General features: G+C 28.2%; 1 protein-coding gene across 2 annotated transcripts; it reads left to right on the top strand.

Annotated features, from left to right (window-relative positions):
- Positions 1-1,122: 1,122 nt before the first annotated feature.
- On the top strand, positions 1,123-18,171 carry LOC103579238 (putative uncharacterized protein DDB_G0281733). Of its 2 annotated transcripts, none has more exons than XM_008560586.2 (6): positions 1,123-1,523; positions 12,695-13,373; positions 15,133-15,496; positions 15,897-16,082; positions 16,183-16,774; positions 16,894-18,171. In XM_008560586.2, exons 2-6 carry the CDS (start codon positions 13,112-13,114, stop codon positions 17,653-17,655), a joined length of 2,166 nt encoding a protein of 721 aa, XP_008558808.1. In that variant the 5' UTR covers positions 1,123-1,523; positions 12,695-13,111; the 3' UTR covers positions 17,656-18,171. The 2 variants fall into 2 exon arrangements, with proteins under 2 accessions (XP_008558808.1, XP_008558807.1); XM_008560585.3 differs by lacking the exon at positions 1,123-1,523 and adding an exon at positions 6,937-7,164.
- Positions 18,172-21,028: the final 2,857 nt, after the last annotated feature.

Here is a 21,028-nt window from a genome sequence, read left to right as displayed (position 1 = left end):
TGTACATTGTTGCTGTACGTATACAGTACATATAGCGGTGATCGACCGCACAATGCTGTACAGGTTTGAGTAGTCCGAGGTCCTCCTTGCGGCTAGTAAATTGGTGTCGAGACAACTCAGGACGACGAGCACGAACAACAAGACAGTTAGTTAATCGCATGTTCATACCGTTTTCAGTTCTCATAAAAAATTTAAACAAACATTATATCTAATAATATTTAACTTTAAGTTTAAGTCACCAGACGTAGTTTACTTTTTGTAAATATTTATTGAGCCGGTTATAAAATAATATTTATTTATAAGTTTTAATTTTGTAGTAAAATGTCAAGGAAAGTGACAAAAGTTATTTCACAAAGTAATGTAGATGAACGAGATTATTATTATTATTATTATTATTATTATTATTATTATTGTTATGGTTATCTCGTCTATTACATCATCTCAAGATGATCTTGAAATTGAAATCATAAACGTATGTACTATTGTTATCACTTATCATAATAAAACTTAAACTACAGTGAGTATTTGATAAAAAATATAAATAATATTCATCTCCTAAACAAATAATTACATTACCAAGAGGAAGTATATCAATAGCCAAAAAAAAATAGTAAATATTATGATGATGAGTAACTCCAGATCGGAAGTGTTTTTAATAAAAATGGTATTTGTAAATAAATTTTGTAGTTGTAAATAAAGAAAGTTAAATTAAATAGGATAAGAAATGGATCCTTGATCGGATATCGGATGTAGCAGGGCCGTACAACAAGTACAACAGGAATAAGGGGCACACATAGACTTAAACTTGCCACCTACGCTATTTTCTTCTATATAGTATCTATGTACTACATATTATTAAAGGTACAATACATATATATTTACCTACTTATACATAACTTGTTTGATATCCTTTTTCTTCTGGCGCACGCGAGTGTGTGATTAAACAAGGATAGACAACAGTCAGTTAGTCGTCCTTTGCTTTCCTCCCTTTCTTATTATATATGTACATATATACATATATGTATGTGTATATGTATACGTTCTTTGGTTGTTCGTTCAGTCAACAGTCAAGTTCCCCTACCTAATCGGTGTCCAGTTATGTTGCTGTGGCGAACGTTGCTAGCAATAAGACGGTTGTATTATTTCTACTCCGTTCCTTCGCGACGTTGCGCGTCATCGTAAACTTTTTAATTCGATAATAAATATTTTATATATTATTATATATAGTTTTTAATTATCTTAAATATTATATAACGTTAATTGTGAACTCTGGTTTTTTTATTATCTTTGATACCAAGTGCTACCACAAGTGTTTATATATATATAGGCATCTCTGAAGAGCAACAAGATGCACGAGTTGTCTTCATTATTGATTTACTTTTTCAAAATTTTTCACCATCTTTTAATTTAAGATGCTGATTATTGTTTTTACTTAATAATTATAATATCAATAATTAAAAAGGGTGTCTTTTAAATGGTTATTTTAATTTGGAGCAGAAAAACATTATTTTGAGAATTTAACGGTGAGTAAATAAAAATATTAATTTTATCATAATAATATAGTATTACAATAATCACTATATCCTGTGTTGATGATGTTTAATTCTTCTATAATTTGTTGTAAGTGAAACAGCAGCAGCCGCAAAAGCAAAAGCACCAGTTGTGTGAGAAGTCAAGTTGCTGTAAGATAGTGACTAGTGTGTTGAACCGTTCAGGTCGCGCGCACCTGCCATATTGATTCTGTATATTCTCACGTTTACATATCATATCATACTTCAATATATTATATACTGGTACTATTATGCTTTCGCTGATACTATTCGATCATGTCAAAAAAATAGAAAAATAATTTATATACTGTCAGTTGTGAAAAATTTCAAATATCAATATAATGTCTAAGCAGTATTAGATTGTTTTTTTTTCCTTTTTGTTTGACTATTCTTTAACAGTATACAATATGATATATCTTCCTCAACAGGTGGAAGCCCCTCTTCTGTCTTCTCTTTTCTATCTAATAACTCTTCCTATCCTGCAAGTTCAACTGTGGAACGATCGCAGCGACGTTCTTGTTGAGGAATGCGTACATGTATCTGTATACTGTGGTTATATGTATGTATTATATATGATTTGGTTGTAGAGGTGGTTGGTGCTCCAAGTGGATCTTGGTGGTTCTTGGTAGTTCTTGGTGGCTCTGATGGCCTCTACTGGTATCGGTTGGTATGGTGGGATGCAACAGCATTTGGCGGTGGCGGCGGTTGATTTCTGGAACGCGGTAGACGCTGGTAGACGTGATGACGAGATTTCCTGTATAATATAAAATATATATATATATATATATATATTAATCTGAAAGGAACTTGCGCGTGAGTTTTCTCATGATGGTTTTTTCACGCAACAGTTATTTTTCCCATGTAACAGTGAATTTTTTCACAGTATTTACATGATAAATTCTTTTGTTTATAACTATGTTTTAATGTAAAAAAAAAGGTTGGTATACCGTTTAATGCTAAAATCAGTTAACGGATCCCTGTGAACGATTGCTAAGTCCATAAAAACAGACCATCAAATAAAATAATAAAAATAAATCTCGAGTTATATTAGCGCAATCGTGATCTTGCTAAATCAATGCAATTGACCTTCGCAACTATTAATTGACATCATATATATGTACTGTGTAGCTAAGCTCAAGTTTAACGACAATCACTTCCTCATTAAAATTTTTATTTTTTATTATTATTCATTAATGTGCATGCCGAATAAATACACAATTATAATAATAATAATAATCATAAATTATTTTTTTTTTATTATCATCTTAAATTATTGATTAGATTTTAAATTTTATTTTACATAAATCTTTCAGAATTATAACTTATTACAATTGTTATTGTTTATTGACCTGACAATAATGTATGATTTATGATTATACGTATCAGAGTATATTAATAGCCGGTATTTTCAGATATTGAGATTGCGAATTATTTTTTTTTTTTTTTTTTTTTAGATAAAAATCTTTTATTGATTAGTGTATAAATTTTATATCATGTTATTGTAAACAAAAAAACAGGTGTTAATAATATCATATTTATCGCACTTAGTATTTATCATTTATCATTAAACGGTGCACCAAGAATAAATTGAGTTGTTGATCTTTACTGAAAAGTCTATTTTTTCTGGCAGATTAGATTAAACAGATTATATTTATAAGAAAAAATGTTTTTGTTGTCGTGGGACTGTTTTTGTTTTTGTTTAATATTCTTTAGGATTATTTTTTCGTCTATTGCAATATTTTATCCAAGATAAATATTAAAAAAATAATAAAATAGCGAAAAAGGATTTAAAAAAAAAAAATAACGTTCCCCTAAAAACTACAGACTATTAAAATATAGACAGCTTGTTGTTGCAAATTCTTTAGCCGGATCTTTTCGATTAAATAAAAAACAGGTTTATTTTATGGATAAAGGAAGGTTCCTAATTTTATTCGAATGCAAATAAATAAATATAAATCTATATATATACATACGGATATCTAAAAAATTTTATAAAATTTTTTGTCTGCAAATGGTAAAATAAAACATTTTAAAATATTATAGCATATCTACTACATACCTATACATATATTACATTTTTTTAGTTACTCTACATGCAAATCCCAGAATTTATTCAATTCATTATCGGTTCCTAAAAATTTTTGTTTTCCTCTTTAATGTCAAAAAAGACGTTTGAATGATAAAAATTTGAGTATTAAAAAAAATATAAATAAAAAAGCTACATTTTTTACTATATTTATTGTCGAGACATATATATGTTAAATATTTTAACTAAAAAATGAGGAAAAAAAACTGAAACTAATTATAGCAGATATACATATACATTAATATTCTGTTAGTTGAAAATGAAAGGAATAAATTATTGTAATTATTATATTTTGATATTTTAACATATCTCAATGACATCCAGTCACTTAAAAAACTTAAAAAATATATAATACAAGGAAGTCAAATTATAAAAAGTCCATCGTGAACTTGAACGTTATTTCAGAATCAATACACATAACAGCGTATAGTTATAATTATTAATTTTTTTTATGTATAATGACATATCTATATATATATTAATACACTAATCATCACATCACCAGCAAGAAGGGTATCGGAAAACGCCCTTGACGAAAATATCTATAGCGCTTTGAACGAGGTCTCGAATATAAATCTAAAGAATTTATTTAATTATAAAATACCGTAAACTTTATTTGACCTTAAAAATATGGTTTTTTTTTTTTATATGCAGTAAATAACTCTATTAAATATTAAAATTAATAAATTGAATGAAATAAATATATATTTATCGAAAGAAGTTATGAATCGCTTGACTTTTTTGCTAAAATCAACTATGTATAAGTAAACAGGCCAATTACTCTTTAGATTAATCGTCGATTCTTGTTTAAATGTAAAAAACTGAACGACCTTCTGGTGTTCTCAACGAAATATCATAGAAAAAAAAATAAAAAATACGATGGGACTAAAAAATAAATGAAGATGGTCAGAGAATGACTGTGCTAACGGCGTCAGGAAACTATTTGATGATCACAAGATAAGCTATCATAATTATTATTCATGCAGACATTTTATATCCTCACACTTGCCAACTTACTTACTTACCTATTTATACATTTATTATTGTCTTAATGTTATTATTTAATATGATTTATTATATTTTCAATACATGACATAATTAAATAAAATTCAAATTTTTTTTTTAAATAATTATTTGCGTATTATTTTTATTTTTTTTTTTAACGGTATTATTATTCTTGTCGATAATTTATTTACGAATTTAAAATTTACTTGAATATATTAATAAAATACCATGAATTTTATAATATTTTACAATTTCAGATGTTCTTAATCATAATAATTCTAATAATTTGTTTATATTTAAATTTTTAACAAGAACTAGTATAAGATTAATAATCAAGCTGAAGATGAGCAAGTGTAAAATATTTTACATGATGTGTAGTAGACGTACTCCCGAGAACTTGCAATTTATTTTATTGTCGCTGTCTCTTTATCTTTCATTCTCTCCTCATTTCTTCTCACTCCTGAGTATGTATATATAGGGTCAATTTGATTAGAGGCGTCTCTCGTTCAATGTAAATTATTATGACCATTACTCAGGCTAGTAGCCTTTTTCTATTATTTATCCTTACTGTCCAATAATCCATTTTGACAATTATTTATTTCTCATGATAATCATTATAGATTTAATTTAAAAAATATCCATTTGTTTTACTCGTTAAAATTTATTTAAAGGATATAAAATAAAGTATATAATTTTTATAATAAAAGTTAAAAAAATTTAACACAGATAAGGAAGTTTATTAGAGTATAGGATCTATAATAAGCCGTATAGGAATTGAGGACGAGATTGAGAATAGCCGATATAAAGTGAATATATCTATATTTAAATATATCAGTATAACGTCATATCAGCGTTATTGGTATAGGCTGAAAGACAGGTTTAAATACGCATCATAACGCATGTGTTTTATAATATTTTAGCATCGGTGTCGCAGAAAATGTGTGAGACGGAAACACACTATAACTTTTTTATTTGCACAAATTTCATCTATTTTATCTTGACAAATAAAGTTGGCAAGAGAATAACCGGCATTAAATTAGAAAAATGATCGTTGGTCAATTTTTCGCTGGCCAGTTGACGTCAAATGTCAAACAATTTCTCAGCCTTAAATCACCAATATACAGATAAATATTATCATCGTCATGTTAATAATAATAATAATAACTGATATTAAAACGTGCCTTATTTGCCTTTTAAAAATGTATATCTATGTTATTCTTTTATTAATTTTATAGTGACAATAATCATTGGCATATTTTTTACAACGACTCATTTCTGTGACGTTTAACTATAAGATTATGTTTTTATTTATTACCATAACTACACGTGAGATTCTGTAATAATTATTCATTAATATATTGTCTCTTAATTATTTTTTAAATTATTTTTATCAACAGGAAATAAATTTTACTGTCGATACCTTTTTTTACTTATTCTAACTGATAAGAAAAATAATTACATAGATTATTTAAAATGTGTAATTAGTATTAGTAATGTATACACGAAAGTTTGTTTTTTATATCGATTAACATTTTCTCGAATTTTCTTAATAATATCTCTATAAATCTCTGACAATTAATATAATTTTTTAGTACTCAAAAGTTTATAAAAACTATCAGAGTTTTTTTTATTTGAATACGGCGACGAGTAAATTAATCACGCGACATAAATTTATTATTTTTTTATTATTCCATTACGTCGAATAATAATTATTTTCTAATAAGGATATAATCGGTTATTTTTTTCAGTAAAATCTCAACAATAACGCGAGTCAAAAAAATAATTTCCAATCGAAAGTTTATTTATATAATAATAATAAGAAACTTACGCGGGTGTACGTGTGTCGTTGTTGTATATTAGATTTATGTTGTCATGACATATTACATTTTATACGTATAGAAAGTGGACGACTATTTAAAAATCTACTTGAATAATAAAATAATTTAATAACCATTTTATGAATATACAGATTGTAAAAAAGATTATTATTATATATATAAATGATATTGAAGATGATATACATCATAATTATTGTTAATTAATATAATTAATTATCGGTTAATATCTTTTAAATATGCAAGTGACGATGCCAAGTGCATTAATATGTAGACATAAAATAAATAAACCCGGTGCAATTTTTTTCTATCTTGCTATCGCTGTCTTGTGTTCACTGTAGTAGTCGTTTTAAACCGCGCGCGGTCTTTCGCGATATACTATCTATCTAATATATCTATATATGTGTAATGTAGCTGTGCGCGCGTCGTAGTATACCAGATACCAGGTTGCATTCAACAGTAGTCGACATCAGTTGGTAAACGGACACGACATAAGTCGGATCTTATATTATGTTATATTATAGATTAACATCCTACAAATAACTTATTTTCACAGTTTATTATTTTAAATTATGCATTTATAAAATTCCATACTAGTTATAATTAGTGACAACCAAAATTTTTTATTTTTATTTATTTTTGGTTTTATTGACGTGAAATTTAATAATTGTTTGTGTCATGCAACAAGGTATGCACTATATATATTTTTATTATTGAAATTGTTATTCTAATTTATATTTATACTTTTAAATGAATGGCGAAAAAAACTATTTTTTTTTTTTTTAAGTTTTGATAATAAATTAACAAGTTTAAATCTTTTCCCGCATATTTATATACTGAAAAAAGTAGCAAGTAGCTGTATTGATGCTGTTTTTTTTTAATTTAAAAAAGAATATGATGATATACATGCATATGCATATGTGGGTATATATTGTAAGATATTATATTTTGGAGTGTCTCGTTGTAAAGTATGTACATATACAGTATAGATAATATATAGGGTATATAGGGTCAATGTGACATGGAGCACCATTGTCGGTTGTATAAACTTGGATGGGTTTGGATGGCTTGGATGTACCCTGCAAGGTCATAACATCAGCCTTATTTTGCCTTGAACGATCGTAAATAACCAGCATTTTTTAATTCTTCCTATTGCTTTTGTTATTATCGTGAGGATAGCAAATATGTATTAAACATTTTTTTTTGCACAGTTCTTATTTATTATTATTAACATTATTTATCTCTTTTGCAATGATATGTAGTATAGATTAAATTTGCTCAATTTTTGTCCTCTCAGGAAAAAAATATCCCTTTTTTTTTTTTTTTTTTTTTTTTTTTTTTTTTTTTCTCTATTTTTTGAATAACCAGCGGAAAAATTGAATGTTATTAGCAATAGGGCTAAATTGTCATACCGGAACGTGATTCAACTATGACTAACAGGCTTCGCTTGTGTGAGTTTTATTATTTCTCGACGAGTTTTATTACTTTTAAAGTGGATAGGACGATGTGGAGTTATATTAGTTTAAATCTATTATTCACAGATGTTACAATACACTGTCAGTTTTTGGTTTTTGTTTAGGACTCCTTTGTACAATAAAATTAAATATTACGAATTAAAAAAATAATCTCCAAGTAATGAAAATAAAAAAAAGCTAAGGATAAGTGATAAAATAGTCGTGCGGTGTAACTTGGTGTAGGTTTGTTGTCGTGAAAGTGTCGTGAGACACGACGGAAAATAGTGTCTAAGTGACACGGGAAATACCACTGGAATGCCATTCTTTCAGTAGTTGTTCCATTCTCTTTTTTAGTGATTTGCGGAGTCGGTGGTAGCCAGATTATTCCCTACTAAATAAATTATTATAAATTTAATCTTCAGTAGTTGTCAGCATCAGTATCACCATTATCAACATTACATCACTAATAATAAATCCATTTTTTTAATAGTTTTTATTGTTTTTTTTAACCCATTAGCTGTTAAATTGATAATAACAGCAATAAAAGGCATGGTAAAATGAAAAAAAGGAGTAGTATTATGAGTCTGTGTATTACATTAGCAAAGAAGAAAGTTGTTGACGGTTTATATATATAAATATAAATAGATATATGTGCGGATTTCCGGGCATCTACACATAAGAGAGAAATACACCTGACAGGAAAATGCCCTCAACTCGTCTCTACTATACGGTCAGTATAATAAGTTAAGTCTCAAGCAGGCAGGAGTTAGAACTGAGGGGCAACAACCAACTAAACAGCCAACAACGTCAGAGTAGTTTCTCTGTTCTCGTCGTATCGTCTCGTTTCTCTACGGGCTGTTGTTATATGTGTGTGTTGATGGTGATTACGCACCTGACAGGAAACGATCATTAGGATTTCTGTCACACACATTCCCTCCACTCGAGTACTCATGGGACACGAATATGTCACTTATAGCATACCTAATTGTTTTCTTGTGTCAATAATTATATTTTATTATTATTAGTTAATAACAATAGATTTAGCAGCATCAGTAGATTTTAAATAATTACTGTTAATAAGTCTTACACGGTGGTAGTGATGATGATGATGATGATGATGCTGTTTCTAGTGCTAAAATTACTTTGATGATGAATCAAATTGAAAGTTCCGTAGTAAAGAAGGATAATCTTTAGATGATGGGTACCTCGGAAGACCGATCAAGGTAACCGCCATGCGCGGCGTAAAAAACACGTACCCACCACAAAACCACCGGCGTTGAGACGTTGAAACGTTGATACGTTGAGAGTATACCAGTTGAGAGCTCGCACATAGGCCATTGACTTGTTTAAACTTTCGCCAGAGCGCTTTCATATGGAGCATCAACACATATACGTATATATATATATATAGATTTCTGTATACCCTTGGTGTATTGTAAATGTCAATATAATTGTAGTCAATGACTACGTCATCATCTTATATGATCCTTTATAAATGGATTACACTAGTTGGTGACATGAATTAATTCCATTGTATAAATATGGATCTGTTGCTTCAGCAATTACTTTTTATTTTTATTTATTTATATACTACAGTTATAATTGATGATTGGGAAGAATAACCGGAAGGTATCTGTCGAAGGTATGCAATAGTAGCTATTCTTGTATACGTGGGCATTATGTACAATTTTGCATACAATAGTAGAAATAACGTCGCGGTGTATGCTCTTATGGCCGCGACGAGACACCCGGGTGTTGATACTTTTTTTTCTTTGTTTAATAAATAAAATCTACTGTTTATACCGAATCAATAAAAGAGAAAGAAGTTTTGAAAAATAGGTGACTGTTATAGTACCTCATTTCTTTTATTTTCTTTTTTTTTTTTTTCTACTCTGTTACAATAAAATTTTACTGGGATCATTGGAGGTAAAAGCATATCTGTAATAAAATTAGATTTGTATAGATATATAAATAGTTTGATAGATAGATAGATAGATAAATTAATGATAAAGTAGTCTATGATTGCAGTATAGTATAACGGGAGCATTGGATTAAAAATATGATTGGGTATGTGTTGTACGGTGTACGGTGTATTCATTGGTGATGCTTATGCGTAAATACCTCAACTACTCGCACTTAACATACTTACTATTTAATATGCACAACTTTGATCCAGTTGCTGTTTGCTATTTGCTCTATACTATAACATATATATATATATGCATCATGTGTATATATGTATCATGATATCCATATATATTAGTATGAATTATATGATCAACTACCGTTTACAAATAGCAAATACCTGTATATATACTTTGTATCTTGGTTTGTGGGTCATTTGCCCGGAAATATATTATTTATATTTGTACAAAACTACAGTAATTATATTGCTTGCATATATGAAAATTTAAGATTATCGGACGCGGTTAATTATGAGTTCATATTTATGATTTATGTTAAATATATATATATTCCCAATGACGAGAGGTTGTCCTTCGAAGAGGTTTTGTATTCAAGTCGTACAAGCCACATGTTGCTGCGATGAGTAAATAATAAGGTCGTAATTAAATTCGTTCAATACAATGTGTATAGATACTGTATACTTATTATAAACGTTTTAACATTTATATTTTACGATTCTTTAGATCGTCGCGACATAATCTGGCTATATCACCTGTATTTGCCGCTATTAGTTTATAGTTATTATCATTATCATTATAATAATCATAATTATCATCACCATCTATACGAGGCCGTCGTTCAAATATATATCCACCATTATGTTTATTGTCAGCATATGTGTATATGTATATATTTTATAAAGTTTATAATACTACTCATTAAAATTAACATTAACTTGTCCATAAAACTTTTATGTATAGTGTCGATGTAATTTAACAACATTATCTACTACAATTATACCGATTAAAAAATTTAATTGACAGATTATTGCATTTATCTATTATACAATAATTGATGATTCACATAAATATATGTATACATAAATGAACAAATAAAAGGAAAAAAAGCATACCTTGAACTTGATCTTTATTATGTTGTTCGCTACATTAATCATTAAACTTTAACATGTACGTTTCTTGTACTTATAGGTATACATTATCACATACATTACTTATTACAAGTGTTTAAAAATTTGTATATGTCAAGTGTATATGTGACGACTCATCAGTAGCACATTATAATAACTTATATATAGCTGATGTAAAAAATACCTTATAAGTATATATACATCTGATACCAGTTGTTATTATCATCAGCTCGGATGAGATCAATTACAAATAATAAGACATAATATAAAGATAGCAATAAAAAGTATACATAAAATTATAATGTTAAAAATACACAATAATTTAAATAAATTTCATAAAATTCTCTAATGATTCAATATAATATTAAATTATTTATTTTTATCCCTCTCAAGGCCGATATCATCATATCTAACGATCTACGTCGTTGATTCTTTAACAACACGCAAAGGGTTGAAAAATCTTTTCTCTCTTACTGCAAATACTCTAATAATATACATGACAAGTATAGCCAGACTTCCTTTCCCTCTGGAGTTTCGAAAAATTTACTGCACGCACGCTAAAATACTCATTATATCTACCAATATATACCATATACTATTATCATCATTAATATTTATCTTTCAATTCATTAATATTTTTATGTCACTCAAATATCTACTTAATGATAGATATTTCTACGTTTAATAAAAACGTTAAAATATGTGGGGAAAAGGACACACTTTTCCTTTTATCCTCAATCTATATAAGTCATCTCCCCCTTTGACCTATATTTTTTAATATTATTATTATTAATACTTATCCCATTGTTAATCTCTCTCTGTCTGAGTTATAAAAAATTGATCCATAAAAAATGACGAGTTCAAGGTCGAGAAAATTAACTACATAATTAAACTCTATAAAGTCTATTATATAATTTCAAAATATTTAAGTTTTATTAATGCACGTAAAATATATGTGAATGCATATAGGTATTTATGGAATGTGAATATATATACGTATTTTAATCTAGGTTCCTCTAGCTCTTCCGTGTCACTAGGTTAACGGTTAGTTTTTTTTTTCTCTTTCCTATATAGTCACTGTCAAGTGTAACACTGTCAATTTAAAAACATAAAACCACCAACAGTCAGCTATCTTTTATCGTTACTTTTTTTGCTTATCTTCTCTTAAATAAAATGTGACTTGAAAAAAGATTCACAGCACGTAGCATATCACTTTGTATAGTATGCTTCTCGAGAGACAAAAAAAAAAAAAATAAAATAAAAAGACAACGTCATTTAACAAGGACACTAAAATATAATATAATAAATTTTTCTTATTCTGTGCAACAATATTTAAAGTAATTTACATATATATACATATAACATACGATGCACGTACAAATGCAATGATTTTGACGATAATTTAGAATAAGGAAGAAAAAAAACCCACGTATTATGTGTATAATAAAATAATAAAATAATAAAACGTTTTGGTTTAAAATGGTATGCTTTCGTTTTAGCAATAGGTATAATATAAAAAATATATTAATCTTGGTTGGTAAATTCAGCGGATACCGCGAGAAACTTCCGGTGGGAAAAAGCAAACCGGAGTTTCTAGTTGGCATGTCAGCTCAAAAATTAATTCTTAATTTATTTATCTGAACTACATATTATTAAATAACACTTATAAAATATAAAACTTGCTAATTTTTATTTAATTTTATTTGTTTCAGATAATCAGTGCCTTATTCAATTGATGTCATGTATTACTTGTTATATTATTACTATTACGTCTCATTAAAGCAATAATAGTTACAAAAAAAATAATAATAATAAAAGTAAAACTCTATTTACGTCATAGTTGTTTACAACATATACATTCACATACATGTATTATTTAAAAACCTCAATTGATCCTGAATTACATAAAAAAATTTACTCGATCAATATAATAATGTCAATGTTGCCAAATAATAAATAATCGAGCATGTAATCTGTCAAAGAGATATCACGAATATTCATGTACGATGATATTAATAGGATTTGATTTTACTTGAATAAATTTATTTTAAAATAATAAAAAAATAAAAACAAAATACAATAAAAGAGAATTAAAGACTGAAATAAAATTTTTGAAAAACGAAGAGAGTATGAAGACCATGGGAGATATTGTCGCTGCTGATTCGGTTTGTGATGAAGGGTGTGTTCAGCAGATTACTGGCCAAAACACCAGCAATTCAGCAGTAGCATCAGCATCTGCTGGGAAGGAGCTTGGCCAACGAACCTTGAGATCCTTGAAGCGAGGGTTAGGAAGAATATGGAGAAGGCACAGAGGCAATGCCTCGATCACTGAATACGATCCCTGTTACAAGGTCGCTTATCTTGGAAATGTGCTTACGGGATGGGCCAAAGGTAAGTCTTCTCTGGTGATATGTCTTTTGATAAGATATATACTTAATTAAAATAATAACGTTTATTAACAAACCGGTTAATTTAAATAAAGAGTACATATAAATTAAAATTATCAACAAGATTTGCTCTGAAAATCGCAATAAATTTATTTGATATAGTGATATTACAACAAGTGTTTTTAATAATTTATAATAGCGCTGCAAAAGAATAACAAAAATATGCATGATATATGTTATGTAAAATTTTTTAATTTTTTCTACAAATATAGTAGCACAATATTCAAGTATAAAAGCTGATAGCTCACGTGTATTTAATTGTTTATTACAGTAAAATCTAATTGCGCTCACATTGATCGATAAAATTGTCTATGATGGACTTATTATACTTTAAATTAAAACTCGATAAACGTGATTTAATGAATACCGGATATATGGAGCTAACTTGAACGATCTTGTTTACCATTAAAATTAATATATGTATTTACTAGGTACTGAAAGTTAACAAACGATTTGAAAAAAAAAAAATTATAACCACACAAAACAACAAGTAATTAAATCTTATCGTTATATTCATTACGTATGTCCGTCGTGTAATTTTTCATTATTCTATTATCAAGTTAATTATATCACCATCTGTTTATAAATACAACTAAAACACAATATAAGATGATCAAATTATAATTATCATTTAAATAATTACATATTATATCATGTACAAAAGGTTACAGTCAGGTCATTGATTTTTATTATTATCATTATCTATTGATTAATCTTACAAGAATGCAAGAATAATAATAATAATAATAATAATAATAATAATGAACTATTTCAAGGTCGGTGAAACAATACATCAATTATAGGGTTTGTTAATAATAACAATAATAATAATAATTAAAATAACTTGTAGTTTAATTGCGTAGAAAATATGTGACAATCATGAATAATTTTTTTTACAAACAATTCTTACTACAGATAAAGATAAACTATAATTTATTATTGTAAAGATAAAATAATTATATATCCGGTGTACAATAAGGGGTTTTTTTTATCAATTATCAGATAATTATCTTATCAACGGAAAACAATTGATACATAATATTTATAAATTTATTTATCGTTTAAAGTTGTAATGAAATAAGAATGGATTTAAATGGCAATATGGTTTAAGTACCAAAGGAATAAGATCTCTTGTTGCACAGTGTCGGTTGAGTGAACCTTTCTCTCCGTGTATCCGGTCTACTGAATATCCAGGTGAAAATAATATTATCCGTATACTTCCGATTTTTGTCGATATACCTAGCAGTTTAATTTTTCTTTCCTCTATTATACGGTATATAATTCATAAGCTTACATTTTTTTATGCCACAATAATAATAAAAATAAAAATAAATAAAATTAGAGAAAATATTTAAAAGGCGTTGGTTTTATAAATCAGTGATTCAAGTCGACTTCGACGTACATTTATAATATACACAGAGTACACGGAGAAGAGGATTATTCAGAGCAACACACTGATGGAAAGTTGTTTTAAATTGTAAGAGAGGTCACGGACGAGCAAAGCCTTTAAATTATTATTGTATATATATATATATATATACATTATATAGAGCTATGTTTGCTTGGATGACTAGCAAAAGAAAATAATTAAGTAAAATATGTATATAGAGAATAAACGTTATGCCGACTTCGGCGAAAGTATTAAATTTAATAGATTGTAAAATAATTTTAGTAATAATATAAAAAAAATGTTAATATATTAGGTGAGGGCTGTGTTGAAAAGCCTATTTCAACCTTGTGGCGCAATTACGTTAGCAGTAATAGACCAGACGTGACGATGAGACTGACGGTTACGAATGGTGGTCTGACGGCCACTACCAAGGACCACGGTTTGACAGAGTACTGGGCACACCGAGTTACTTATTGTGCCGCTCCTGTCTCACACCCACGCCTCTTTGTCTGGGTATACAGACACGAAGGGCGACGTCTCAGGCCTGAATTAAGATGTCATGCTGCCCTGTGCTCAAAGGAATCAACCGCAAGAAGACTTGCATCGACCTTAAATACACGACTACATCAAGCACTCATCGAATTCCGTAGGGATAAAGTATCACGACAAAATGCCAGGTAATATATAAATAATATACAACCTAAAAAGAATAACCGGGTTTTTATTATTGGGGTCGTCAGTTGTCGCGAATAATATAAACAAAGATAATCCACTGTGTTATTTGTATATGTAGATTGTAATTGCTACCGCTGTTACTCAATAAATATACCTATATCACCTATATGTATGTATATTCAAGTGTACTCCATTCTTATTCACCAGTCGCGCCAGTCCTACCATCAACAAGTTTAGAGATATAGAGTCACGAATTGGGTCGCATCAATTTCAATCGATTATCATTCATATACACGATTCTATTTTAAATCTGCGATCAATCAATTCATTTTTCTTTGTCGACTATACAATTATTTTAGTTCAATTTATTTAATTTTTTTTTTTTTTTTTTTTTTTTTTTAGGCTCTCGTTGGCAAATGCCGTTTACGAGAATCCGTCACTTCCACGTAGAAAAATATTATTGAGTACAGGTGGACAAAATTACAGGCCACCTCTTGAAAGATCTAAAAGTGCTCCAAAGTTATCAGCTATTGAAGAGGATTCTGTGGCTGAAGAAATTGAACAAAAACGACTGCTTGAGGAATTGAGGTATACATTTTTTTTTTCTTAATTTAATTGAAAAAAAAAAAAAAACAGGAATTTAAAATAATAATAATAATAATAATGGTGTGATGTGATGTGTCTATAGGTCATTGGAGAATGTAGCACGTTGCTGGCAGGATCAGGATGGTTGGCGATTGGCAAGATTGGTTGACGCTTTGAATCGTGCCGGCGCCTCAAGCGAATACTTGGACGAAAATGCAAGTATCTCAAGCGGATGTGAGACTGCGAGTACGTCCAACAGCGAAGAGAGAGCGCTTGGTATTGATGATACCAATAATGCGAGTGTCGACCCCGAATCCCGATCTGCCTCCAATGGTAGAAGAGTATTATTCTCCGATGACATTGTAAGATCTTCTTCCGGTGTTGTTAAACTTGTACCGAGAAATACATCTGAGTGTTGTTCTTCTTTTTCTTCATCATCATCATCGTCATCATCTTCATCTTCATTTTCATCTTCTTCCTCCTGTTCGTCTTCTTCGCCTTCTAATTTTATTGTGTGTTCGGGAGGAAATACAAGATTTATTAATTGTGGAAGAACCATCGGTATTAGAAAAATATACTCATCCTTGATGGTAGGTGACGATTACGATTTAACGGAGGAGGAAAACGAACAACGTGAAATAAATCAATCTTCAAATCCGGTATTTGAGTTTGAGGACAACCAAGTATTCAGTGAGGTATGTAGAAAATATTATTATTATTATTATTATTATTATTATTATTTATTAGATAGATATTAAAATATGCTGACATTTAGTAATATGCTGGTGTTGTGTTTCTCGTTGGAATTATTCAGGTCGTCGACTACAGGCCTCATGGAGAAAGTTCAGCTAGATTGGAAAATCCAATAACCGGAAGGAGGATGGAAGTGAAAGCAACATCAGCAGCAACAGCAGCCTCAGCCGTAACAACAACGCCGGCAACAGCAACAGACGAAATTTATTCAGACTGTGTAGTTGTTAATCAAGTAAATAAATTATATGAAACAATAAAAGAATCATCTTTTGTAACTCTTGATTCATTGGATGAAGAAGAAGCTGATAGTGATGAAAGTGGATATGTTGAAGCACCACCAAAATCTCTTTTAGACATAAACAATGACTCATCATCAGATAAGTTTAATGACAATGACAATGACAATGATTTATCTTCTAAAATGAACATTAAATCAGATCATCATTATTTTATAACTACTGAGGAAAATGAAAAATCTTCGGAAAAAGTAAATGATAATAGCAAAAATATAATCATCAGTAACAATACTTGTGATAAAATTCAAGAACAATATCAAGATTCTATTTCTCGACATAAAGATCGGGAAATAGTTGACTTTATAACGAGTCCAATATCTGAAACAATTAAAAAATTAGCAAATGCATCACTCAAAAATTCTAAATCAATTGAATTATCAAGTAGTAATTGTTTAAAAGCATTAAATACATTTAGAAATACAAAATCATTTGATGGCACTAAAACAACAATAAATTATGATGATGAGCCATCACCCAGTCTTGATCAACGAAAGCAATTGCTCGCCAAACAGGGAGTTAAAGTTTGAACAATTAAATAATTAATACAATTGCTTTTGTTGCTCAATATTGTGTCTGTATAGAATTTATTTATGAATAAATGTCCGCAATCAGGATGACAACTAGTCCATTTAAATCACTGCGTACTGGTCGAATTGCGAAAAAGTTACAGAATATAAACTAAAATAATTAATATTATTAGCATAATAATAGTGAGTGCTAGCGTGTGCGCATGCATATTTTTACGGGATATTTGATCTCTGTATAAAAAAAAAAAAAAAAAAAAAAAAAAAAAAAAAATACGCAAATTTTAAATTAATAAATGAATGAATATATTTAATAATATAACGGATTGATTACATTGCACATCTAATGAGTATCTCAGTAATTAAATGTATTTATATATAAATTTGGCGATAATAATAAATATTTTTTTAATTAAAAAAAAATGTATTAAATCGAGCAAAATTGTTATGATAAAATTGTTATATTTGTTGTTAGTATATTGATTATGAAATTTATTTCAATTTTAATATTATTATCGTTTAAAGTTAATTATTTTATGAAAAAACAAAAAAAAGGATAAGATAATAAGCTCTCTGTGTACACAACTGAGAATAATAAATATTATATATAAATATTAAAATATATTAACACATTGTTAATGTGTGTCATCGATATATTAGTATTATTATTTAAATCATATTAATTAATTGTAATTTTTAAATGAATTTATTTGAAAAAAAGTTTTAAAATGTGTGTATAGTATTTACCAATTATTTAGCAATAAGAGTAATTATTTTTATGAAAAATATACATGATTGTAGTGTTTTAAACCTATTGAAATCAAATTAAAAAATTTTTATCATAATTTATGGTATTTTATATAAAATACTCTAATAAATGCAATGAAAATCATCACATCAATGCTATATTTATTTTTTTTCCAATAATATAATCAAATCATTTTTTTAATTACTATTATATGTTGTATTTTTTTTCAATAATAATTGATTATAAAAATTTAAGCACTTGAAGAAAAACATTTCAATAATTTTTCTAATTAGTTTTTAAGAAATTAAAAAATTTTAATTATTTATGTACTTTTTTTTTATTTCATAAAAAATTTTTGTTTAAAATTTCATAAATTAAATAAATAATTTGCTATGATAAAAATTGAATTCATAAATTACCGTGATAGAAAAAATTGCGCGCGTATTTCCATGCTCATGCGCAGCAAGTAAAAATACTCGAGCTTCAGACGGATGTCAGCACAGATGTATTGATAATAAAGATCCCGATGATACAAGTTACCGGTAATACAGATAACTATATTTTTAAAAATCTAAGGTTGATTATATCGAATTACTCAGTAGATAAATTTTAGTAAATCTGTAAATGGCTTTATAGTATTATTCATCTTTGTCAGTATGGAGATGTAGGATTCTATATGTACAAAGGTACAAATATTTAATATTGAATAAATAAAAGTGTGTAGACGTAGCAGAAAATAAAAGAGAACTCGAGGCTCGTTACTCGTTCAGTTTAGTGCAACAAAGATGTAAAATCAAGGGATCAAGGCCAAAAATAGCGATGAGGATAATAAGTAAAGATCAAGATCAAGGTAGGATGATAAAAAAATTGATAAATAGTTTAGTTACATATGCCTATGTTGTGCTGAGTAGATTACAGTTTCAGAACCACTATTTCTGATAATAGTGTACATAAAAAAAAATTTTTTGATTTATGTCAAAAGATTATGAAATAAAATTTATAACTTTATAGTCAAAGGGATTTAAGCAGTAATTTTAACAATTGATACTCTAATGAGATTATTTGTTCATAAAATACTGATCCGTGCACATGAGAAACATTGCACACCAGTAAAGATTTTAAGACATACAAGATTATAATATATCTCCTTTCTTTTTCTTCATCGTCTTGTTTTCTGATGGTTTACATATCAGGCATATTATCATCATCATCATCATCGTGAGTATAACGGCCTTGCTGCAGCATGTAGGTCATGAAACAAGGTCCTACAACCTATACAAATAAACCCACACAGACACAAGCCTTTACAAATGCTTATAAACCCATCTGGAAGAGAAATTATGGACATATATATATATATATATATACGATTTTATATCAATACTTACGATAATGATATTACTTGTATTGGTAGTTTATACATCTATATATTTATCAACTTCCTGCTAAAGGGTTTTACCTTAAGAAGTACATAAAATTCAAGTGTACATATCGATATTATATAAATATACATATATATACGTGACTTTAATAGAAATGAACACATGGGTAGTTTTAATTTTAAATATAATCACGTTCAGTGTGAATGATTTAGTTGCCAATAAGAGAAATCGAACCTGATAGTTCAATACTCGGGTTAAAAAAAATTTCATTTTATTATCATAATTATTATTAATCTCTTATTCAATAAAACTTATATTTATTCATTAATACTTAAAATATAGGAACTTTGTTTGTTATAAAAGTAAATCACTTTGGAGTGCACAAGTGCACACTTGACCTTAATCCTCAAGAATTATTATTTAAATTAAAATAACCCACTATTTAATGTCAAAAGTTCATTAGATGATATATTGATTATATATCTCTTTCATTGGGCGTTTATTTCTCACACATGCGGATATATGAGCATTTTAATTCAACAACTTACGTCTTATAAAATAACAAATATATTTTTTATTTATATAAAATTATTTTTGAATGGTAACTTGCTTCTTTTTTTTCGTTGGGATCAGTAACATATGCACCTGTCATTTATTATTATCATTATTATTTAATTGAAAATCAAAGATATATAACAAGAAGTTACTGTAACATTAAAATTAATTGAATTATTCATTTTAATAATTAAAAAGTTTTAAAAATAATTTTAATCATCTGTGTTTTCTCTTTTTTAATTTTAAATTTAAATTTAAAAAAAAAAAATAAAATGTCAATTATACTAATGAGATGGAGATAATTTAAAAATAAATAAAACTAGTTAAATATAGACGGCATATTGCTGGTGATGGAGTAGGCCCATTCTGGCTTTACTCTGCAGGATCCTGAACCGAGAATCGAGAATCGAGAATTGAGAATCGAGAACCGAGAACCCAGAACCGAGCCGTCTGTTAAGTGTGCCATGTAAGTAGAACACATCGGTGCCTGGTACCAACACTTGGTCCGCTTTACCCTTCTCTCCACCACCTCATCTTGATCCTCATCCTCCACCATCACCATCACAATCACTATCACCACCACCTCCTCTTCCTCCTTTTTTTCCTTTTTCTCCTCTTTGATGTATGTATTCTCTCTGGTTCACGCGATCACAACTGGTTTGTGGTCTGCCTGCTTATACACTACAGTGAA

The sequence above is a fragment of the Microplitis demolitor genome, chromosome 3 (genome assembly GCF_026212275.2).
Source record: "Microplitis demolitor isolate Queensland-Clemson2020A chromosome 3, iyMicDemo2.1a, whole genome shotgun sequence".
Taxonomy (NCBI): Eukaryota; Metazoa; Arthropoda; class Insecta; order Hymenoptera; family Braconidae; genus Microplitis; species Microplitis demolitor.
Note: the sequence above shows the minus strand (reverse complement) of the source record. Positions and strands in the feature narration are given on the sequence as shown.

Excerpts from the sequence above, each read along its gene's own strand:
- LOC103579238 (XM_008560586.2), top strand. The coding sequence starts at position 13,112 with ATGAAGACCATGGGAGATATTGTCGCTGCTGATTCGGTTTGTGATGAA. Across the intron at positions 13,374-15,132 it reads GCTTACGGGATGGGCCAAAG|GTGAGGGCTGTGTTGAAAAG; the intron begins GTAAGTCTTCTC and ends TTAATATATTAG. Across the intron at positions 15,497-15,896 it reads GTATCACGACAAAATGCCAG|GCTCTCGTTGGCAAATGCCG; the intron begins GTAATATATAAA and ends TTTTTTTTTTAG.